We start from the raw sequence: 23,422 nt of genomic DNA, 5'->3' as shown, positions 1-23,422 counted from the left end.
CTCCAACCACGCCTTTGCTCACTCACTCCCTCCATCATTCCACCCTCCCCCCAAGCCTAACTTTCAGCCTTCATAGTCCCACACAAACTACAAGTCCACCACTGCTTCTCCATAAACGTCCCACACTCCAAGCAATTCCAGCCCAGCCTCCCCCTCGCAGGTTCAAACGGGGTAGCCGTCTGACCCCTCAGACCAAACTGTGGTGGCGGCTTGGGCAAACTAGGCACCGATCCACCCATGTGCGAGGAAGCGAAACGCCGGTTCTCAGGTATGGGCTGTGGCGGTTGTTCCAGGCTGCAAGCTTCGCAGGCGAGGTAGTCGAGCGGATTGTGCAGTGTGCATTGTGGACAGGCCCATGTATCTGGCGGCAAGCTTGTACTCGTGGGCTGGGAGGCTTGGGGAGAGGTTGGCTGGGGGTGGAAGGAAGAGTGAGGGGGCGACTGGGGGTAAGAAGAGGAGCGTGTAGGGGGAGAAGAACGGGGTGGAGTTGGAGGCAGGCGTTTATTGCGTGTCTGTTGTTCGTGTTGAGAGATGAGGCGGGAGGAGGAGGAAAGAGATGTCCGTGATACTGGTGGTGGTTGTGTAATAGGTCTTGACAAGGGTCGGCCCGGCGAAGGATGCGACATACTTTGCGGGGAAAGATTTTGCGTCGCGAGAATGGACATTGAAGAAGGGTTGTCATATGTTAATCCATTTTCGCTCGACCACGCCAAACCCCCTCTTGATAAACTTGAACTCTGCGAGCTAGGCGGCGTATCCCGATCGAAACCCAACCCATTCTCGGGATCCCAAGTCAATCCGCCATTGCCCGTTGGTGCACCTAACCTCTGCATCTCCTCATCGTACATGAGATCCTGCAGCGCTTGGGCAATGGCCCAATCGTTAGCATCGTCTTGTTCTGCTGTGGTGCGGAAGCCGTCTTGCTCTTGCTGGTTGACCAATCTTCCTGCATTTGCACTCCCACTTGCACATCCGTCCGTGATGCTATTCCGACGCGACGCCGCATCGGCAATGACCTTGCGCATGTCGATGCCACGCTGTACAGGTCGTGCGCCGCCCAGACGATGCCCTCCATCCTTGGCATTGACGTTGGAACTAGTCGTGCGGTTGCGCTTCTCGGCAGCGATCCTAGCCTGACGCCGCATTTCATCCAGAGGAACGCGGCGACCGCCCAGCTTCTGGCCTTGGGACAAGAAACCCTCGCCTGTATAGCCTTTGAAGAGCAGTGACTGGTGTTCATCGCGGAGTTCGTTCCAGAGGTTGTTAAAGGCAGCGTCGTGGGGTCCAAAGACAATGTGCGAGAGTTCATGCAGCAGTGTATCTGTTATCTGCTCCATGGATAAGAATTGCCGCGAATCGTGGTGGTATCTTAGACGAATCAAAATGCGCTCTGTGCGGTTGATGTTGAGGCCTAGGAGTTGAGGCTCGTCGGGGAGGAATTCAGCCAATGTTTTTACTTTCCAGCCGCGCTTTCGCATCATCGGTTTTACCATGGATGCGGCTTTGCGGAGCATGTGCAATGCTTCGCCATCTCTAGGGAGATGCTTCAAATGCTCGTACGCGTCGAAGTGAGCGTCAATCTCCCTCATGGTTTAGGAGGATTCTGAGGTTGAGGGGCCAGCCGTGGACTAGGGGGCAACTGTGGACTAGGGGGCCGGCTGGCTCTTCTTGGTTGTGTAGAGAGTGGCTCTGTTGGTCGATTGTAAACAGCCCGAGAGGAGGCTGAATAAATGCTGCGACCAACGAAGGAGAGCACCGGTGAGAGTAGTGATCCAGCCAGCGTCGCAGATGGAAGCAGAAACGTTCGCAATCGAAAATCAAGAGAAAGAGGCAAACGACGAAGCCAGCCACGTAAGCAGTTCACGCGGCTTTTGGTGGTTGACGATAGCAAGGCCGGATTGATGGGAAACTGTTCTATCATGGAAAAGGTAGATCACCCGCTGTTATCGTTTAGACGAGATGAAGGGCGATCCCCCTGCAGGGTGAGCAAGCGCGCATATTTGGTGCGAGATGTATGCTAATGTTAGATACGTTCGCCGAAAGGGTGGCGCAAAAGGCAACCTTGCGGAGGCGAGTCTGGTGCCTCTTGCGCAGATCGTTGCGCGAGTCAGTGCTTGACGTAGTGCACTTGCGGACTGGCGATGACCTCCGCAGGCAACCTTTGAAGACTCTGAGCATCACGAAAACTGGTACATCTTTCAGCATATACTCTCTCGCTCTCTTTCGCAAGATGTCGAGTGATGATCAGCAGATTTTGGGCGTGGTAAGTACAGTGTGGGTATTCTACTTGCGACTCGCTGACGTACGTGTAGATTTCCGAGTACACCAAAGACGTCCGCAACTTTACAGGATCGATATGGGATGCCACGGATGCGCATTTTGCGCATGTCGCCGGATACATCAAGAAAAGTCTGCCTGAAGGATGGCTCCCAGAACGCGCAAGACCACGACCGCCCCCTCCGCCCCCGCATCCCATTACCGGTGCCTACCTACATCGCCTACAGGACTGGGTGTCCAGAAACCGAGCCTTGACCGCAGCTATAGTCGCGTTCGTTAGCACGGGAGGTTTCCTGGTATGGAGAGAACAGAAGAGATATAACCGCAAACGGCGAGCACCACGCGCAAGCAACGGAGCGAGGAGGGAAGTTGTTGGTGAGTATTGCGGTAGTTGAGGAAGGCGCGGCAGACTTTGGCTGACGACGACAGTCCTTGCTGGACCACCCAACTCCCCTATTGTGCGGTCGCTGTCCCTAGACCTCGAACGACGGGGCTTCATCGTGTACATAGTGTGCTCCAACATGGACGAGGAGCAGCAAGTCATCAGCGAGTCAAGAGCAGATGTGCGGCCGCTGCACCTGGACGTCGTAGACACCATGGGCACAAAAGAAGCTATTCGCAACTTCAACGAGCTTCTCGTAAAACCGCACGTTGCTTTCTCTGGAGCGAGCCCGCACAACCTCAATCTTAGCGGTGTCATACTGGTGCCGGACCTCATTTACCCTACAGGCCCTGTGGAGACGGTGACGCCTGAGCTCTGGTCCGACGCGCTGAATGCCAAAGTGCTCAACACCATCGCAGTCACGCAAGCGCTGCTCCCGACAGTCTGTGAGTTCAAATCTCGGGTGCTGATGCTCACTCCCAGCATCATTGCATCATTACGACCGCCATTCCATAGCGTAGAAACGACCATTGTGAGCGCACTCGAGGGGTTCCTGGCGTCCCTCAGGGCGGAACTGGGGACCCTTGGCATTGAAGTTTTGCAATTTCATCTCGGAACATTTGATCTCACAAACGTGGGGCCAAAACATCACCTTCAGACCAGAGGACTGGGGAGCCCACATGCTTGGCCTGCAACCACGAGAGCGCTGTACGCCAACAACTTCGAGGCCCAGACGCGCGTTGCGCAGAACCGGGGACTGCTCAACCACAACGGCTCTAGTCTTCGGGAATTGCACAACGGCGTCTTTGACGCACTTACGCAGCGGCGGCCAAGAAAAGTATGGCGCGTTGGGCGCGGCAGCGTGACCTACGATCTGGTGGGCAACTGGGTACCAGCTGGACTGGTGGGGTGGATGATGGGGTTAAAACGGGTGTCCCTTGACGATTCTTCTGAGCCCAAGCTAGAGGATAGCGTGCAACTACAATCGTGGGAGAAGATCGATGCGACGGCCTAGGCTGATCCCAGGAGAGTAGTTGACGATGTGGATTCAATCACGACACGCAACGTCATAGCCGGACTGTGCCTGCGGGGACGAGTGCATGGCGTCGGCGTGACTACGAAGCGACTACGAGCAGACTACAGAGGCGGCGCCAACTTGCGAGTATTGGTGGGTAGTTGTATTGACACAGGGCGAGCAGCAGATGGGCATCACGTAAAAGCCCCTTGCGCCGTTTCTTGGCAATGGGCCTTAGCTAGTTGTTCCCTGCATGAGTTAGATTTGCAGGCAGGCCGGCGGTCCAGTCGACAAGTGATGTATATTCACACAATTATAGGCAGAATTCTCAGCTCTTGACACAGAAGCGTTGCAGGAACAGTGGTTCGCAGGACGGGCAGCAGTTTAATGAGCAATAGTCTGGAACATGTTCCGCTCCACAATGTGCCAACAGCAAATGAAGTGACGCGAAGCGAGTGCCACCCTATCGACGGGCAGCGCCCAAAACGGAAGCAATCCGAGAGGGGGGATACGGGTGGTGTAGGGACGGAACTAGTGAAACGAGGCAGTCGGAGCCGTGGCTGGTGTGCAGGTGACGCGTGAATGACATTGGAAGTTTGGTACGGCAATGTTGAAAAGCAATGGCAAAGTCAGCAGAGCGAGATTTGGTCATGTATAGGGCCGCCAATTGCTGCCATATGTGCATCGGTGTGGCTTTGTGTCAGGGCGACGGCGTGGTGGGTCAACGTCGTGGACGCAGGACAAGATGCAGGGCCGACTGATGGTAGGGGATCCTATTGGCGTGCAGGGAGCATCCCCGGTCCACGTCTGGTTTCAGGAGGTGTAGTTTAGCTATTATTGCACGCGACGACGAGCTAGAGGGCACCATAGAACATATCGCCGTCGCCCCCGTCTATCTGCTTTCAGGCCTTGCAGACCATCACTCGACGCTTGTTGTCGTATCCGCTCCTTCGCGCTGCATTAATTCATTCTTCTTCCATGTTGCCGTCGACTGCATCGATCTGCACCCCGATACACAACCAGCACACCACTTCCACCTCCGCCATTGCCTGCTTTTCCCGCCAAACCCAGCCGACACAGCCCCAGGCGGCTTCTTTTGCCCGATCGCGCGCATGACGGCCCAGCGTCATCAATCTTCCGTTGCAGAGAGTCCATGAACTAGTCCGTCTTCACCATGGCAAACAGACAGCAACGCCCGGGCGGCCTCGACTTCCGCTCGCAGTCCTTTGACCCTCCTTCCTCCACCAACAAGACACTCAACAACATCAACCACAACAACCACCACCTCGGCCTCGGAAACCTCGCCAGCGCCAGCATGAGCAATCTGACCCTCGGCTCAGACCTGCCCAGCCCGCGCACCGGCGAAGCACCGCCCGCCCTCTCTCCTCTGGACGCCCTCGCCCTCCAGGGCCGCCTGCTCGCAAAGCGATTCGAGCAGCAGGACAAGAATGGACGCCGCATGAGCCGGATTGCACCTCTCACCATCCAGAATGAGTTTGGCAACCGTCCCGGCTACTTCTCGAGCATGTCCAACTCGACCGTCAACTCGCCCAACGAAGACGCAGGCCCCGTCAAGTCCCCACGACCCGATGCCTCTCCCCGCCAGGAGGTGTCTTCGGACAAACGACACCAGTCCTACTACCCTCAGTTCGGCATGGACGAGCCCGAGATGCAGTATGCCATTGGGCCTCTGCAGAGTCCCATGGCCACCATTGCTGAGGCCAGTCCTGCCACTCCGCCACAGGGCTACTTCGACATCCCCAGGTCGCACTCGCCCGATTCCGTAGAGCCTCACATTGGCCTGCGCGAGGCCACACCCGTCAGCCCCCACGTCCCCGTTGCCGCGCCCTCGCACATGTTCCTCAGCCCGCAGAGGAAGCCGTCTGGTGGCTCCGAGCACTCGCAACAGTCGCAGCCGCGGTCGCAACCACGCTCTAACCTGCTTCCCCCGCGCTCGTCTAGCTCTCTCCACTCGACCCGCTCTCCGCGACAGTCGCCAAGCATCCGCTCTGTTGCCGTCGGATACGATGAAGTCGACGACATGTCCCTCAGCGGATCCTATGATTCTCTGCACCAGAACCGCAACTTGTCTCCCAGCTCTAGCCTGTCTCGGGCTCAGTCCCCCTTCACGCCTGCTACAGGCCCCACAATGATACCACGCTCGCCGTCAGCTGCATCTGACTACTCGGTCAACGGCTCCAGCCTGCCGCGCCCCGCCTACAACTTCTCGAGACCCAACTTCTCACGACCCACCAGCCGACAGAGCGTCCGTCCGTCATTAGACGTCCGGTCTGACGTCGGGCCCTCACGACAAGCGTCAGACGAGAGCGTAAACATGCGACCCTCGTTTGACAATCAGCTCCTACGACAGGACTCTGGTGACAGCCCCACGGCGCACTACGCGAATGAGCAGGTTCACACACCTGTCAGCATGGTAAGCGAGGACTTCCGTCGGTCAGGCGACTTTTCCAGCAACCCAGCCCCCTCCTACACATACACCAGATTCAACCTGCCTCGCGGCCGAGCCGTCGACCGCAAGTCTATCGGCATCGAGGACTTTTTCAAAAGCCAGATTACATGGGATCAACCAGGCCAGCAAAACCCTAACCAGACTCAGGCGCGTCCCCCTTCACCCGAATCTCCACCGAGGTCCTTTGACCAAGCACGCCAGCAGCAGCAGCAGCAGCAACACGGAGCCCCGTCCCTTACCTCCAGCAACAGCACCATCCGTGCGCGAACTGCTGGCTCAGTTGGCGAAGTCACGGCCCAGCAACACTGCGACATGGGTCTTGAACTTCACGAAGCTGGCGAACTACTGAAGTCAACTTACCACCTTCGTCTCGCAGCTCGCGCTGGTCTTCCCGAAGCGATGTTTTGGTACGGCCTCGCCTGCCGCCACGGCTGGGGCATGCGCGTAAACCAATCTGAAGCTTTACAATGGCTTCGCCGCGCTGTTGATAGTGGACAACTTGAAGTCGCAGACGATGAAGCACAACCCGGCACTACTGATCTTACCAAGAAGAAGCAGCATCGTGCTCAGTACGCCGTCGCCATCTACGAACTAGGCAAGTGCTACGGCAATGGCTGGGGCGCCCCGCAAGACAAGTCGCTCGCTCTTCGCTGCTACGAAATTGCGGGTAACTGGGGCGACGCCGATGCGCTTGTTGAAGCTGGATACTGCTACGCCGAAGGCGTCGGCTGCAAGAAGAATATGAAGAAGGCGGCCAAGTTTTACCGTGCTGCCGAGGCAAAAGGTGTGAGCATGGTCGGCAACAGTTGGATCTACAAGGAGAAATACATGGATGATGGTTCGGATGAGAGGTCGGGAAGATCGGCCAAGCAAGATCATTCAACTGCGGAGAAGAAGGCGAGGGATAAGAGTCGGACGAGGACTATGTTTGGGAGGAAGAAGAGTGCGGTCTAGTTGGGCTGCACGAGGTTGGGCTTGAGAGAGAGAGCCTTGTATATGCGTTCACGACCCTTGTTTTTTTTCCTCTACTTTGGCGACGGCGTCTGGGTTGGCAGCAGCGAACAGTTACTGTTACTGTTACTGTTTCTGCTGGGGGGTCTATTACTCCCCCTTTCGCCTTTTGGTTCGCGCAAAAACATCTTTTGTCCTTCGAATACCCCCCATATTTACGACACCTGCCTGGCGCATGGCTTGGCCTCCCCGCAAGCTCTTTCTTGCTCATACCTTTTTTTGAGACATCTTGAACATGTCGACATACTAGCTAGCTAGCTACTCTTTTTTTTCTTGTTTCCTTTCCGTCCTTTTCTTTTCCTTTTCTTCATTGTTTGGTTGCTGCGTTGGGGTTCTAGAGCCCTCCATTTCCTTTGTCTCTCTTTTTTTTTGTTGTCTTTCCTTATACCACCTGTTCGTTTGAGTTTTTGTCTACGGACACTTTTTCCTTTCTCTCTCTCTTGTACGTAAAGTCTAATACCGATACTGGTGTACTCGGTCTGGAGGATGGATGGATGGATGGGGGACTCTGTTTTCTCTCTCTTTCCACAAAAAATGGGGGTTGGGATTACATGGTCGTTTCGTGAATAAGGCGAGCACTGGGTTTCCTTTTTGGTTGTCCTGGGTCTTTTCGCATTATACCATGCTAGCTTAGTGAAGTAGTGTCTTACCTGGTAAAAGGGTAGGATGGAAGAATTGGAGTTGAAGATATTGAACTTTGTGTTCTTTTTCGTGATTGTGGTGTCGTTATCTCTCTGTATATGTATGAGGCCCTCTCCCTCTCCCTTGATGATGATGATGATGATGATGACCAGGTTTGTTGCATGACCAAGTCGCGTCGGCCAACCTCTGCCTGCCTAATTCGCCTCAAAAATGCCTTCCAGAAGCGAAGCTCGATCTCGCATGCTCAACCCAGTCTCCGTGTACTCGATTGAGATCAGCAGATATCCAAGATCTCAATTTTCATCTCTTTATTGTTACAAACCGCCCGAAGCCGATCAATTGTTTTCTTCTTTTCATGAGCACTCATAGCACTCATATCCCTCAGGACCAGTCGCTTCAGATTTGGTACCAAGGTAAAAATGTGATCATAGTAGGAAATTTTGTTTTCGATGGGATAAGCATGGTTTGACGTAAGTACTTCAATCCTATGCCTCTGAGCAGAGGTAAGTTGTTGCAGTAGTGGCCCGGTGTCTACATCCGTCATCGCGCCGAACGAATTGAAGGTGAAAGCGTAGTACTCTCCGAGCTCACGACGGATCTGGGTACATGCGAGTGGCAAGTTGATGGCCATGATCTGTTTGATGGGTTTGAGACTCCAGATCTTTTGCTCTAAAGAGCGACCCCATAGCGGTGACTTTTGGTCACCATTGGAAATGATATAGATCTCATTGCCTCCGAGCGCAAAGTAGTAAATCTGATTGCGTATCTCGCTTGGTAACCGTAGAAAAGATGAATCGGAATGATTCCGCGCAGTGATGGCTTGGTTTACACCAGCGTCACGTACTTTGTTTTCTGATCCTAGCATGGCTATATCCAGATGTACTACAGTTGATGAAATTTCGACAGGATGTGGCTGCAAGTTTTTGTCGTCTGTAGTTTTATGCTCCAGTTTTGGCCGCTTGCGTCGATCACGCGTCACTCGATTGGTTGATGACATACTGATCGCTGGACAAGCAATCGAGAATGTTTGGGCGTCGAAACTTCGATATGCGAAATGGTGTTCTGGCGTGCGTCTTGTGTCCGATCGCTGTCAATGACGATTGATCCGGTGCAGTTGTGTGTGCTATCGTAATGACTGATCTTCGACTGGCTTACTATCATACTTAAACAAGAGACAAGAGACCCACTGAAGAGCTGATTCTCCAAAGAGGAATTGAGATGAGCGAGATATATAACACCCGATCCATGGTTCGGGTGCCTAGTGCAAGCGTGGCGCAAGCGGCGCTGTTGCCTGATTGACCCCATTCTTGAACTTTGGAGCCCGCGCCGTTGAGGTTCAAGTACGGCTTGGATCTGACACTTATCGGCCAAAGCTGTATTCCAAAGAGTTTTGAGGACCTGATGACCTATCTAGCAAGACCAGCCAGGGCATGCTAGCAACAGAAGGACTGTGCCAAAAGAAGCTAGCAGATTCGACTGGCCAGTGCAGCCTCCGTCATCTCATCTTCATTCAATGTCACTCTTCCCCACACCCCACCATCACCGAACACGTGAATAATTACGCTTGTCTCCCTCTATCTAGGATACATCTGGATCGTGCTAGATATTTTGGGATCCTTTCAATGCACGCTGCGAGCCATCGTTTATAACAACCCCACCTAGGGCACAATGTCTGCAGCCAACGAGATCGCGCGCGTTTCGAATAACTCTGTTTGCAGCTATAGTCGAGCGGAGTTTCGTTTTCTTTTCCTATATGCGGTAGACTGAGAAACGTGAAGTAGGGTGCTCGTGAAGCAGACAGCTGCCGATATCGCATGATAGCACTATCGACTGGTAAATATATTTTCGTATCGTTCACTCACAGTAAGTCGTACATCGATTTTCGTCTTCTGCTCCAAATTTCGTACCTGGAGGTGATACGCGAATTCTCATGCTCCACGTCTTTTGGCTGAATTGTTGATTGATCTTTCTTCATCTTTCACTATCACTCGACACTGATTGGTCGCTGTGACAACAAGTACTTACTTTGACACAACACACATACGGAACAAAATTCCATTGAGATATCATCACCAGGATCGCTTCTTTCCTCATTCATAGCACAGCAGTCCTTTTGAAAGACCATCAGTCCGATAATGCCCTCACTGAAGGACCTCAACTGCGCGATCGAGGTGTCGGAAAGTCAACAGGCATTGCAGGAGTTTGGTACTACGTACGGCGATGGTTGCGTCGAAACCTTCATTCCCGTACCCAGCAAGCCACAGACCTTCTCGATTCACCTTACATCCAACAAGTTCATCGCTCCTGGCGTTGCAATCTTTGTCTACGTCGACGGAGTTTACCAGTGCAACCGCAACAGGCAAGACTTGAAGCTTCGGAAGCATTCGGATAGCCGTTCTCTTGTCGACTTTCGCGTACGTCAGAAGGAAGAGAGGCAAGATGATGGCTCGATGTTTGCGCGCGAGTGGGCTTTTGACAAGCTCAACATTGGTAAGTCTTGCGAAGACTCCAAAAGATCGCGGCCTGTTAACTAGTCACAGCTTCAGCAGATGATGCGCCAAATCTATGTTCACCAGACGTCCTCCAAAACATAGGATGTATCGAAGTCGTCGTCCTACGTTGTGCTGGAATACGAAATGCCAAGTCTGCCTCGACGATGAACTTTGACGGAGCAGGAGATTACCCTAAACATCTCTACGACTTCGATGACACCTCTTCTCCACCCAATGAGAGGTCCATGTATGATGACCGGGGCCCCTTTTTCACTCCTTTTGACAATGGCTACGGCCCACCACCTCCAATTTCGTCTCACCACCCACCTTACGTGGAAACCTCCAGGAGCCAGGAAGGCTCAACATCGAGAAGCCGTCGCACCGCGCATAGCCCTCACGATATCTTCCCTCCAGCACCTATGAGTCGTCGTTCTGGACCACGCTCTAGATATTCTGAGGCTGTTAGTCCCGGGGCAAGGACCATCAACGATCTTTCTTTGTCCGGTGTTCAATATGGCAGCGGTCCTATCCCACGCGACAGAGAGATATGCAACAATCAATCTTCAGGTGTCAGGGCTACACAACCTCCGGCTATGGACCCAATGTGGCTGAACAATCTTCTCGCTACAGCAGTAAAGCAGGGAGTGGAAGAATCGCGACGGATGGATACACAGTCAGAGCATCAGACTAAATACAAGATACAAAAGGTTGATGCAGAGACTCCAGGTCAGCCACCTGGAGCATGGCCTGAGTCTCCTTTGAATATCGGTCCGTCATCACATCGCCCATCTGAGCCTGCAGCTTCGTCCTCACGCAACCACGAAAGTGCCCATGGGTCGCAGTGGGATCAGTCTCAGGCTGGTTGGAGCGAGCGAAAAGCACGGAGTAGAGCAGGCACTCGCGTGACCTGGATCGAGACGCCGGTAGACGAGACTACGTCTTCCAGTGCCGACAGGTGGACCTTGCGCGACAAAGCGGCGTCCGATTCCTGGGACACTGGAGACACTTGGCCGACTGACAGAGTAGCTGAGTGGGAAACTTCCAGCCAAAATTGTAAAGCTTGGGCACCAAGCCAGCCAAGTCATCGTAGCTCAGTACGCTGCTCCTCTATTTCTCCCCGCTCACAAGAGCGGCGAAGCTCGAAGCACGATTCGCAGCGGAGAGCACGTTCCAAATCGCGGACGAGTCATCGGCGGCGAAAGTACGAGACTACTACAGAAGATGAAGAGCAGATTGGAGTTTGGGACCATATCAAAAGGCCTTTAGACTCCGTGGTCTCGTTGAGTAGCTCAGATGCCACTATGCAGCCGTCGCTTTCTCGAAGCCGGACACACACGCCACGGCGGAGATCTAAGAGCCTCTCTCGACGTTCCAAGTCAACACAGCGCGAAAAACAACGAAAATCATCACGACATTCTCATCGTACACCGACCGAGGAAACAGTAAACGGGAGGCCAGCGCCTGTGCCTTCAGTGGATGCAAGGTTGGCACCGGTTGTCATGAATGCACCCATTCCTGCTACTTCGCATCATGCACAATCAGAGCCGCCTAGCATTTATGCAGATCCGTCAATCCCGGTCATGCAACTACCAGAATGGGCTTCTCAGGTACATGATGCAACGCGCAAGTCTAGTATTGCCGCCAGTACTTTAGCACCTGCACCATACGCACCTTCGCTGAAGGATTTCGTACAGAGCACGAAGGGCAAGATACAAGGAGGATATCGATCGTCTTCTTCATCTTCCTGGGGTAACGATAAGAATGATAGCGCTGTGAATATGTCGTGGGGCAAGGCAACCAAGAAGGATGCTGGTTGGGGCAAGAAGAGTGATACAGGTTGGCATGACAAGGGTTATAAAGACAATGATAAGAAAGGCTGGTTCTCAACCGATGGTGACTCTTCCAGTGGTTGGGCGAAGGGTGATGATGACGAGACTATCAAAGTTGCTAATGGCTGGAACACGAAAGAGACCGGTTGGGGTACAACAGCAATTCCTCCAATCGAGAAGAAACACGGCAAGAACGACCTAGCCGATCTGAAATCCACTATAAAATCCGCCTTTGAGAATCCATCAGCTCCAGAAGCAGCTTGGAAGAATCAGTCACGGGGCATTCCACGCAACACTGCAAAGCCTGCTACACAACAGGCGACGCCTACGCCCTTTACCACCGTCGCAGCACAGGCACCGCCACCATCAAAGCAGCCCCAGCGTATGAGTAATAAAACCCTAGCCCAATACCGGCCAAACCACCCTTTCTCCGGGCCTGCACCGTCACCAACCCAACAATCTGAACGCCTGAGCAATAAATCGCTCGCAAACTACCGCCCCAACCACCCCTCTCTCTCCTCACCAACTCCAATCTCAGCTCCACAGCCACATTGGCAGTTCCCACCTCCCCCATCGACTTCCCTCCCTGCCAACCCAGTCTCCTCAAACAGCACTTACATCGCCCCTGAACTCCCCCGCCTGACAATCTCACAACGCACGGCCACAGCAAAGGGTGTCGAACATGCCGTTCGAGCAGGCAGAGCAACGCACTATGGTCATGCTGTGGGCAGACCGCAGTATCTAGATGGACTGGACAAACCGTATGCGGTGTTTAGGTTCAAGTATCGTAGCGTGAGTGTACTGAGAGGAATGTTCGGGCGGGCGGTGGACGATGAGAGGATTGCCTCGTCAAATCAGATGGACAAAGGAGAAAAGGAAGAAGAAGAAGACGGGGATAAGGGAAAGGTCAAAGCTGGGTACTCACAGGACGAACTGATTACTAGGATGACGGAATTGGAACGGAAAGTCAAGGATGTTGGTGTTGGCGCTGTTCAGAGTAGCAGGGAACCGAGGTGTGGTAAGGTGAAGAAAAAAGAACAGCGCAGAGTTAGTGCTGCGACAGAGAGTGTAGCGAAGAAGTTCACGGAACAGTGGGTTGAGCGGCATTCGAGGGATTCGACTGTAACATCCGTCCCTATGTAGTGGGACACACAGTGTGACGGGACGCCACAGCCACTCCCTAGCATAACAATCTTCACAACAGGCTAGAGAAATAGACATACTTAGAATAGTAACCTTACTCTATAAATTGTATCCTCTCCTAATCTCTTTTAGAGATAGGCTCTGCTTACTGTGCGATACGTTAATCTGGTGTAAGCGTCACGCGACTGCCTCGCTTTTACTTGTAGTAGGTATGTCGAAAGCTTATACATCTTTTCTATGGTTTTTTAACTTAAAGATCAATAGATTAGTTTGCTGCACACGACACGTTCACTCTCCCACATCATCTGCTCTTCTCCTAGACAGTCCCATTCATTGGGCCAGATGAATTTTGCTGCGTTGCAGAAGGTTGTTGCTGGTTTGCGTCCCTATCTTTGACTCGATTATAAAGGCCGTAAGCCGAGAGAAGATATAGTCCTGCAGCATATACTAGAGTCAAGATGAAAAGCACAACAATCTAGTTGCACATTTAGTGATGTAACTTTCTTGGTGGATGAGATATCTCTCCCTACCTTGATATCTTGTTTGACCGAACTTGGAGTCACCGAGCTTGCCACAACGAAAACAAGCCCAACTATGTAGAATACCACACTTGCATTCAACAGCGATATTGGCGCTTGCCAGATGATAAGCTGAAGTCTGCTTGGCCTCCAAACGCGATTCTCGCCTTGCGTTCCCAGAACTTCCCGAATGTTGCTAAGACCGTCAGGGTGGCTACCTAGCCGTGATAGGGCAACGGCTAACTGCGTAGAGGTTGCAATCGAGGCTAATGCCAAAGCCAACCCGCTATACCAGACTGCTTGAATGTTGGATAGCGCATAGTACGACAGTCCAGTGAATACTGGCCAAGTAAACGACGCTGAGATCACTCCGGCAAATAGAGCACTCTAGAGGTAGAATCTCAGTACAATATGTGACTAAGCTCAGGGAATACCTACGGTGATTGAGATGGTGTTTAGCTGCTCGATAGCGTTGTCCCTCCATAATGAGGTAAGGCGATCTTTTTCATTGTCATCCGGAGCATCAAGCATATGTTTAATCGGCGCAGACGAAACCTTCCAGGCTGCTGCTTGGAATGGCAGAAGAAGTTTGATGAATGTGAAAACGCGCCTCATGATATCGCTGTGCTCTGTACATACCAAACTGCGAATGAAGAAATTATGAAAGTCCAGCAATGAGATACAACCAGAAGAGAAACAAAAATATCTTAAAACTCAAGAACATACCCTGGATGCATCTAGCTGCTGAGGATCGTGTGAGGCGATGCACGCACCGCCACCGCCACAATGCTTCGGAGCTCGTATTCTCTGAGCGCATCGACTCAATGTAGTACGTCATCCTATGAAATCTACCACGGCTCTGTTCTTATAGTGAAACTTTATTACAGTATATCGGGTAAGTTACAGTAGCATTCTTTCATGGCTTTCTGCGTCCAATCTGCACCGCCCCCATTGCCTGCACCGCCTCCACCAGCTGAACCGCCTCCACCAGCTGAACCGCCCAAGCGAAAATGCTCCAGCCGCCGAGCCTCAAGCTGAGTGGTTTTGGCCACCTCATTCATAAACTGACCTCACGCCATCCGTTCTTTCGCAGATACCCATCAACATTTGATACAGGGTGAGGAACGTGAAGAGAAGGGCTCAGGCACAACACCCATGGACAATCCAAATGACTCGGATCACAACGAGAGCAACGCACAAATGCACGAGGTGTTTCTTAGGCGCTACACTCTAACATACTCTGCTTACTTCCCGCCGTTGTTTCGCAGTTGGATCTGCCTCTGCGAGAATGTTGTTCCAACCAGCTGGCTGTCACATTACACGTTGATTGTAGGGAACTACTATTTCGACCTCGAACGTAAAGGCTCGCGTCCCTTTGCTAGCACTGCGAAATTTCACGGAAGAAAGTCGAGTAATGAAGTCGAACACCTTAGCGACAAGGACAAGTGGCGTCCTGTGGACGAATGGCTCGGCACGACGGCAATATCCCCGGACACCATCGAAACAAAACGTATGTGTTCGATACCCAGCCACTTATCAGAAATGAATAACAGTTTCCTAGTGGAGGCACAAGACCAATTGTTCCGTGAAAAAAACACTGGCGCCCAGAATTGTCTTCTGGACGACTTCAGGGAATATTCACTGTTGAATTCCAATTGTCAACACTTCGTTCTCGAGTTGACTCGCCGAATCAACGTGAATTTTGTCTCAAATGATGTCGAAGAAAAGATTGTACGCGATAGTACACGACCACGCATAGTGTGTGGAGTCTTACTGTTCACATTTGGGTTCATTCTGAGCCTGCTTATGTGTATGCCGTCTGGCTTCCTTTCGAGAACAATTGTCTACCTTACTGGGGTCGGATTCCACGTTGCATATGCCATGTCCATCATACAAGACACCAGGGCGTGCAAGCAACGGCTCGATCGACTCGAAAACGAATGCCGCTATCTTCAGACGAGAAATTATCGAGACATGACATGGATGAAGCCAAAGTGGGTCAGGGTATTTCCCAAAACCAATAACTACCTGCTTAGTTGGCTATACCAACACTACTTGTTGGCTTCTTTACAAGGCTCGTTTTACGGAGTCTTTGTCGGCTTATATTTCTTGTTACACTTAGATGCCTGGAGGGCGGTCAAGGTAGTCACGGCCACTATCATCAGCTATCCGATCATGATCGGAGTCCCGGCTTACCATATCCTAGCATTCTTGAAATCGAAGAACGAAGTCAACCAGCTTTTGGAAGACGACGAGCAGAAACGGATCGACGCAGCCTACAATTTTATCACAACTCATATGACCTGTCACTGTTGCAACCGAAATCACTGGCTATGTATTTTTCGGCAGATTGTCCACCATCCGACGAAAGGTCTAGAGCCGTTAGCAGATTTTGTTGACCAGGAAGTATATGAAGAGCCCTTTGGTAGAGAGGACCTTGGGCGAGCGATTAATAGGTTCGAAAAGGAACGAACTGGAAACACGTTTATGAGTTGGATGTATTTGGTACAGCTGATCATGTCTGATATGCGTCGTGAAGGGAATCCAGCTTTAGATTACATGCGGGAATGGTAAGCTGCGCGGGATACTGTCCTGCGCACCTCAAGATACACCGAAACTATACTTTGAGATCTCAATAACGGAAAGGTAGCAAGACTTCAAATGCCTTCCCTGGTTTGAGGAGAAGGCTAAGAAACAAGGGAAGAAGAATAAGGGAAGCGGGCAGGGGCGAGGAAAGGAAAGCGGACGAGATGCGCGGACAGAATGTCAATGAGGGGGGTGTAAAATAGAAACTGGTTTGAACTTCTTCAGTTATTGGGAGGAATGAGACAGGATTCCGTGAGGAGTACGTATAGTAGGTTTTGTATTTGTATAAAGATGAAATACAAATTCACAAGACTAGTGTCGTCATGATCACGTTTGAAACGACATTCCACTATGTTCATAAATAAATCTTCACTAACGTATAGTAAGTTCATCCTCACTCCCATCATCCCCATCATCCATCCACTTCCGTTTCCTCGCATCCAGATTCCCCAGCGCACCGCCTAGACTCCTCCTCCCTGCGCTTTTCCCTGTAGCATTCTCCTTCGCAGGCGTCCCCTTCCTTGTCCACTCCCTCTTGACCTGTTTGAGAAAGGATTTCCGGTGAGCTTTGGACGTGGACTTGGTAGTGCCCGTTTCGCTATTGCCGTCCACATCGCGGGGTTTGGGTGTTCGGAAGAGCATCGGCGTTGCGATCGCGTCGTGTTTGCGTTTGAGAGATGGGGTTGTTGGGTCGGCAGGAGAGGGAAGGAGTTCGTCATCGCCAGTGAGGTCAAGGGAAGCATCTCTACCGCTGACGAGTGCGGTGTGCGTGCTTTGTTGGTTGGATGGGAAGCAGAGCAATGTGCTCACGGGTTCGGCGGGCTCCTGTGATGCGACTATTACATTGCTCGAGTCCTCTTGCGCACCATATTTGTTGTCTTGAGAGTCATTAATCATCTTAGCGAAAGGTGGAGATCGTTTTCGTTTGACTAGTGTTGTCGGCGAAGACAATGGCTCAGTCTTTACTGTGGCTGAAGATGCGCGGGTTGGTGTCATGACGGTGTCTTGTGTTAGCAGGTCTACAGATGCTCGTGTGGGTGTCATAACGAAGTCCTGCGTCTGCGGAGTCGAAGGCAAGTTTTCTTCTAGCATGGTGTCTTCTTCATCGACAAGATCTCTTGTCTCAATGGATGGGAGTATTACATCTTGCGATGCAACTGCGGTTGTGTTGTCACCACCGGGAGGAAGATGGTCTTCGTCTGGATCGGATCCAGCCAGGGATAACAGATCCAGCTCGTCGTCGTCGTAGTGCGAAATTGACGACAACCTATCCTGCTTGTTTTCTTCCATCGAAATCACGGGATCCTGATGGCAATCTTCGTGCTCAGAGGAAATTGGCGTCGGTAGGTGGTGCGGTGGCTTCGAAACGGCGGGAACTTCTTCCGTGGAGATTTGATCGCCTCCGTTGACAGAATCGGTCGTGGGTGCTACAGAAGCGCCTTGCAAGTGTAGATCTTGATTTTTTATCAAAGCCCAACGATTGCGAAGTGCGCTGACCGGCCACCTCTTCCACTTCTCTCTGCCTCCCCAGATTACCGCCCATGAGGCACCATCTATCGTTCTCCGCTTGCTTATGTATATATCGTCTTCACGAGTGAAGTGGTATTTCGTTGGCGGGCCGGGACCGCGCCTCTGGATTCCGACTCGTGGACTGCTTCTCTTGGGCTTCGTAGGCGAGCTTTCGTCTGGTCTTGTGTATACTGTCGTCGGGGGTCTTTCTTCGCCTGCATCTATCGATATTATGTCTGCGTGTTGTTCATCGGCCGCTTTCTGTGTAGGCGCTACGCTGTGGCTCGGGAGGGGGCTCGACAGAGCGGTTGGACATGAGCGCGGTTGTGCAGACAAAGGTGGATAGAACCATTTCGGATCTGTAGGGGGCGCCACTTTGTCACCTGTTGTTGTAGGCGTAGTCGGCGTGGGAGCCACATTTTCAAGGACTACTGGGGTGTTTGGATCATTCTGAAGTTTCGCCATGGAGTGCATGAAGTTGATGAAGGCACTCTGCGCCTCTTGACCAGCAGGCGTCTGTGGAAAATGTAGATATGGTAGGACATTTGGGACAGGATTTGGTGTTTGCGGTACGCCGGTCTGTGGGATAGATCTTGCTGGATTGTCCGACGGGGGTGATGTAGGTTCGACATGTCGCTTGCTGGTGTCTTGTTCTGGCGGTACTATAGTCTTGGACTTTACCAATTGCGGGAGTGCCAATTCATCTTCCAAATCGCCCTCGTTTGCTTCCTCTTCTTCCGAATCTCCCATACTATCCCCATTCGATAGCAAGAACGTATCCACTAGCCCTTTTCCTTTTCCTTTCCCATTGTTTTGACGATCTATTCTTCGCAGATGGCCCCTGTCGACCACCACCTGGTTCGTATTAAAGTCGATTATATCGCTCTGTGACTCGTTCATATTTCCAAACTTCTCGAATATCGACTCGAGCCGGCTTTTGAATTTCTGCTGTTGTTTCTGCTTTGCCTCAATGTATTCAGCGTCTTCTTCGTCGATCTCGGGTGATTGAAGTATGCGCATGCGCTTGTGCCGTTGTTTTTGCCTCGCCATGGTGTTTCCGACATTTTCTTCGTCAATTTGAACGGATTGAAGTATCGCCGGCGACTCCATGGCGTGTGTAGGCAGCCACTCTGACAAAGGTCATGTGTACGGGGGAACGAAGAGGGTGTGGGTGGACTGGTGGGGAGTGATCGCTTGTGAGACAGTGTGTGGTACAATCAGTGAGAATGACGCGAGACGCGACGCGACTTCCTCGGCAGGCACCCGACGCCTCGACCCCACTGGCCGGCCCGCAGGTGATCGCCGTTCGTGAACCACAACACCGTCATTTCACCAACGCTTATCGACTCTACACTCTCCACCCTTCTTGAAACATGAAGGACCACGAGTCATAACAACATGGCCAACGACAAGAAGCACACGGGCTTGGCTTGCCAGAAATGCCGGACACCCATCGACATCGATGCCTCTATTGACCAGCTCAATCCGGCAGCCTTCAAGCTATTGACTGGTACATTCCTATGTCACGAGATTACGACACATAATACTAACATGCGACAGACTCAACAGTACCAGGAGAACAAGCTGCATCAAGAATCTCGCCCAACCGCCAGTCGCGCCCACCCAACCCTCCCGAACATCTCAAGACGTATCAAGATGCAGCCAAAGATGCCAGACACCCTACCTTCAAACGCAACATCCAGGGCGCACCGCCTTCGGGGCAATCAAAAGGCGCACAGAACCCTGCCATGTCCTTCATCGACGTCCACATGTCTGAGTCGATGATAGACCCACCCTCATCCACTTCCCGCAGTCCAGCTCGTAAACCACCAGCCAGCAGCGACAAGCCGAACGCAAATGACAAGGCACAGCGGAAGAGCTTCACAAACAGTCCAAGCAGTGTACCAGGCGGCGCGAGTCTAGCAGATGGCTTGGAAACCACGAACCGGCTCTTCGAGATCCTTTCGGCTCGCTCCGACATCGACCACCCCATCTGCGTAGAATGCACCGACCTCCTCATCGACGGCCTCCAAAAGCGTCTCGGCGTCGCGACCCGCGAACGCGACGCCTACGTCGACTATCTCCGCCGCGCAAACACCGACGTGCCCTCCGCAGACGAAGTCAAACTCGCCGAAGCCGCCCTCGCATCCGCCCGGAAAGCAGAAGCAACTGCCATAACGCAGCTCGAGGCCCTCGAGCACGAAAAGGCCGAACTTGACAACCAGCTTGCGGCCCTGGATGCAGAGTCGCGCAGTCTTGACATCGAGGAAAGCGAGTTTTGGAAGTCACGCAACGAGTTTAATACCCAGTTGACCGAGATACAGAATGAGCGGGCTGCGCTGGCCACGCGGTACGCGCATGATGCGCAGGTCCTGAACCAGCTGCAGAGGAGAAGTGTGTATAATGATACGTTTAATATTACGCACGACAACCATTTTGCTACTATCAACGGATTGAGGCTAGGAAGACTGCCAAACCCTTATGTGGATTGGCCGGAGATTAATGCGGCATGGGGACAGACGTGCTTGCTACTTGCTACACTAGCCGAGAGACTAGGCTACAAGTTCGAAGGGTACGAGTTGTGTCCTATGGGGTCTACGAGTACGATTACGAGGCTGGAGGCTAAAGGCGGTGGGAACTCGACGACAACGACGACAACAGCCGAGTCGACAAGGAGTACGGGAGCCCACGGCGCGACGAGTGCAAATGCGCCGCAAGTCTCAAAACACAGGCTCGAGTTGTACTCTTCTGGTGACTTTCCCATCAACTTTGGTTTCTTGCACCGGAAATTCGACACGGCTATGGTTGCGTTCCTCGAGTGCTTACGCCAGTTGGGAGAATTCGTTGAAAACTCTGCTACTACCACTACATCTCCGCCAGGTCAGAGTAGCCTGGCGGGTCCTGGTGCGCCGCAAGGTGTCAAGATGCCGTATGAGATTCGCAAGGATCGCATCCACGATCAGAGTATCAAGTTGGCGTTGAATAAAGATGAGGGATGGACTAAGGCATGCAAGTATACATTAACGTGCTGTAAGTACTTGCTTGCGCATGCAAATAATGTTGAGAGTATGGGGGTGAGGAGGAGGTAGAGTGAGGGGGACGGAGCAGTGAGATGTGATATGGGCAAGGGGGGAAAGGGAACGGGGATAGCAAGTTTTGTGATTTGGTTTAAATAGGTTAGATACCCCAATGATGCTTCTTATTTTTTTTTCTTCTTGCTTCGCTATAGACTTGACTTTTTGTTCCTTGTGCTTCGGTTTATCTATCAAAGTGAAGAGGACGGCAGACTTGCATCAAATCTACCTCACATCCTCTACGCCTACGTCTAACATCCTTATCTAGTGTTGCAGTTCTGGAACATAGATGAGGAAACAAGTGACTAGTCGTGATACCACACGAACAACGTATCCATATCTCGCGTGACACTAAGCCAACAAGAAGACATGTACATGAAGCGTTTCCGTGCTCCCTTCGCGTGATGTTCCTATCTTGCGTGACACAACGTCAAAACAAAACGGGAACATGTGTACATGAGGCTCTCATGCACCCAGCAGCCAATATCCCTATCTTTTGTTGCACCATCACAAACGTGATGGAGACGTGTTCAAGAGCCACAGATAAGATAGTGCATCGCGGCTGTAACACCTATCACATCATGTCAGTGTGGTCGTAGTATAAATTTACTTACGACTTCAATACTTTGGTACAAGGATGAGATGAGTGTTCGAGGTCAAAGTCCCATTGTCAACGACTTTGAATTGGTAGTCAAGGTCGCAAGCCTATTGAGTTGTGCTCTGAGTTTCCTGATTTCGTATTCTTATTCACTCACAGCTTTGTGCACGTGGGAATGTGCCATGTCATTCAGAATGGGATGTGATGAGTTGTCCATTAAGCTCGAAAGCCCAAGATACCACCAGCAAGGACTCCAACGACCGGCAGGGATAAGCTTCAACATACGTATACCAAACCATGTTACTGTTTAAAAGAAGAGTATCACATTGCTACTTTGATCGCCCACAGATCGTGTGATCACTTTCAATACGCTTCGCACACCGCACCTCCCGCAAAGCACGGACACGTGTCGCAACCCAGCATCCGGGAGGCACCGCCAGTCAGCACTCAGCCTCACCTTGGCCCATCTGCATCCGCGAGGCGAAAAAGGAAGGTCACGATACTTTCTCGGTGGTGTTGCGGCTCCTAGCGCTGGGAAGCACCATGTCAGCTGAGCCCGTCTAACCCCCCGTGACTCTGGGTGGCGCACGACGCACGTACAGCCGGACGAACAGCGAAGCCGATATTTCCATCTGCTCGCCTTGCAGCGGCATTGTAGTAGGCAAGCTCCGACGGACGGCCTTAGTGGAAACGGAATGTCTATCCCGTAGCGCTAGCTTGCCGGTGTGATCGTCTCAGAGCTAGATGAACTTCGTGGAAGCGAGCTCGTGTCAGGGGTCTCCGAGATCTTTTGCGGGGTAGCGTATTTCCTTAGCTCATAGAAACCGAGAAAGGAAATTAGGGGTGCTCAGAGGCACAGGCGGTATAGTGATCGGTCTGTTGTACTTTGCTTGCGTACAACACCTGTCTAATATACTTGAGGTACCCCATGGTTGTATCGTCATCATCAACGTCACTCTAATCAGTGTCAGCATCTCCTAACGCTAATTTACATGTGCTGTTTGGGGATCGCTGTGTAGTGTGCTCGGCTCAAGTGGTGAGCTAGAGTAGTTCCCGTAACGGTGTTTGCATTCTTGGTTGTGGAGAAATCGCATAGCGGGGAAGTTTCGAAGACGTAAGATATTACCAAATAAAGTCCAGTCGAACACGATGGTGAGAGGCCTAAGCTCCTACTCATGCAACAGACCGGAAAATACGTGTCACCAGGAGGAGGAGCCCATGCATTGTGAAGATTTTGCAGATCCACTCCCAACGTGTGGTGTTTGTGTTTGGTGAATGGTCATGGTATGAGCGTAGGTTGCACAACATGCGTTGCATTGTTGGAAAGAGAGATAGAGAGAGCGAACGAGAAGGCCCAGTATGTTCTGGAAATCATCGTGACCATGGTTGACAGGGTATTGCAAGGCTGGTTGCGTGTGGTGCCGTGATGCGTCAGACGTTGGCAGTTTGACGACAGAAGGTGCGAGACATGACATAGATGGCGACACCCGCAGCCGCAACCGTCCAGCAACCGTCTGGAGAAGCGGAGATAGTAGAAGTGACCAATGCGTCGGATGTAATATGTCGAAACAAGCCATAATGCTCACAGTCAATGCTCTTGTGTCGTGAGATGATGCGTGAAGACGGCGTTACGACGACGCGACGGACGCGACAGCATGGAAGCAACGGAGGTTGGACTCGGATTGACCCAGCAGAAAGGCGCCATGCAGGCACGGGGATTGTGAAAGATGGTCGGAGGGTCTCGTCAGAGATTTCCATGTGTCATTGGTGGTCAGGTGGCCTGCGGATTGAATTTCCTGGGGGTAATCGAAACGCCAGCCACGAGCCACGTGAAGCCAATTTTCTGCTTTGAATCGCCGCCCCAGCAAACCCGAGC

The 23,422-nt window shown here is 52.1% G+C and overlaps 9 protein-coding genes across 9 annotated transcripts; 5 read left to right on the top strand and 4 right to left on the bottom strand.

Annotated features, from left to right (window-relative positions):
* Window positions 1–56: 56 nt before the first annotated feature.
* Window positions 57–1,589, bottom strand: GT037_010672 (zinc ion binding protein; the record flags this gene model as incomplete). The annotated part of the gene is made up of 1 exon (XM_038935719.1): window positions 57–1,589. The coding sequence occupies one exon, from the start codon at window positions 1,587–1,589 to the stop codon at window positions 57–59; it is 1,533 nt and encodes a 510-aa protein (XP_038781723.1).
* Window positions 1,590–2,230: 641 nt separating this feature from the next.
* Window positions 2,231–3,674, top strand: GT037_010671 (duf-domain-containing protein; the record flags this gene model as incomplete). The annotated part of the gene is made up of 3 exons (XM_038935718.1): window positions 2,231–2,263; window positions 2,313–2,652; window positions 2,707–3,674. The coding sequence occupies 3 exons, from the start codon at window positions 2,231–2,233 to the stop codon at window positions 3,672–3,674; spliced, it is 1,341 nt and encodes a 446-aa protein (XP_038781722.1).
* Window positions 3,675–4,848: 1,174 nt separating this feature from the next.
* Window positions 4,849–7,098, top strand: GT037_010670 (cell cycle inhibitor nif1; the record flags this gene model as incomplete). The annotated part of the gene is made up of 1 exon (XM_038935717.1): window positions 4,849–7,098. The coding sequence occupies one exon, from the start codon at window positions 4,849–4,851 to the stop codon at window positions 7,096–7,098; it is 2,250 nt and encodes a 749-aa protein (XP_038781721.1).
* A 973-nt stretch (window positions 7,099–8,071) lies between these two features.
* On the bottom strand, window positions 8,072–8,662 carry GT037_010669 (uncharacterized protein; the record flags this gene model as incomplete). Its single annotated transcript, XM_038935716.1, has 1 exon — window positions 8,072–8,662. One exon carries the CDS (start codon window positions 8,660–8,662, stop codon window positions 8,072–8,074), a length of 591 nt encoding a protein of 196 aa, XP_038781720.1.
* A 1,270-nt stretch (window positions 8,663–9,932) lies between these two features.
* On the top strand, window positions 9,933–13,261 carry GT037_010668 (uncharacterized protein; the record flags this gene model as incomplete). Its single annotated transcript, XM_038935715.1, has 2 exons — window positions 9,933–10,287; window positions 10,338–13,261. 2 exons carry the CDS (start codon window positions 9,933–9,935, stop codon window positions 13,259–13,261), a joined length of 3,279 nt encoding a protein of 1,092 aa, XP_038781719.1.
* A 1,673-nt stretch (window positions 13,262–14,934) lies between these two features.
* GT037_010667 (uncharacterized protein) lies at window positions 14,935–16,353 on the top strand (the record flags this gene model as incomplete). The annotated part of the gene is made up of 2 exons (XM_038935714.1): window positions 14,935–15,289; window positions 15,854–16,353. The coding sequence occupies 2 exons, from the start codon at window positions 14,935–14,937 to the stop codon at window positions 16,351–16,353; spliced, it is 855 nt and encodes a 284-aa protein (XP_038781718.1).
* A 384-nt stretch (window positions 16,354–16,737) lies between these two features.
* Window positions 16,738–18,984, bottom strand: GT037_010666 (uncharacterized protein; the record flags this gene model as incomplete). The annotated part of the gene is made up of 1 exon (XM_038935713.1): window positions 16,738–18,984. One exon carries the CDS (start codon window positions 18,982–18,984, stop codon window positions 16,738–16,740), a length of 2,247 nt encoding a protein of 748 aa, XP_038781717.1.
* A 288-nt stretch (window positions 18,985–19,272) lies between these two features.
* On the top strand, window positions 19,273–21,216 carry GT037_010665 (apg6-domain-containing protein; the record flags this gene model as incomplete). The annotated part of the gene is made up of 3 exons (XM_038935712.1): window positions 19,273–19,384; window positions 19,435–20,904; window positions 21,146–21,216. 3 exons carry the CDS (start codon window positions 19,273–19,275, stop codon window positions 21,214–21,216), a joined length of 1,653 nt encoding a protein of 550 aa, XP_038781716.1.
* A 1,145-nt stretch (window positions 21,217–22,361) lies between these two features.
* On the bottom strand, window positions 22,362–22,770 carry GT037_010664 (uncharacterized protein; the record flags this gene model as incomplete). The annotated part of the gene is made up of 2 exons (XM_038935711.1): window positions 22,362–22,512; window positions 22,733–22,770. The coding sequence occupies 2 exons, from the start codon at window positions 22,768–22,770 to the stop codon at window positions 22,362–22,364; spliced, it is 189 nt and encodes a 62-aa protein (XP_038781715.1).
* Between the last annotated feature and the right edge of the window lie 652 nt (window positions 22,771–23,422).

Source organism: Alternaria burnsii (assembly GCF_013036055.1).
Source record: "Alternaria burnsii strain CBS107.38 chromosome Unknown 717, whole genome shotgun sequence".
NCBI lineage: Eukaryota > Fungi > Ascomycota > Dothideomycetes > Pleosporales > Pleosporaceae > Alternaria > Alternaria burnsii.
Note: the sequence above shows the minus strand (reverse complement) of the source record. Positions and strands in the feature narration are given on the sequence as shown.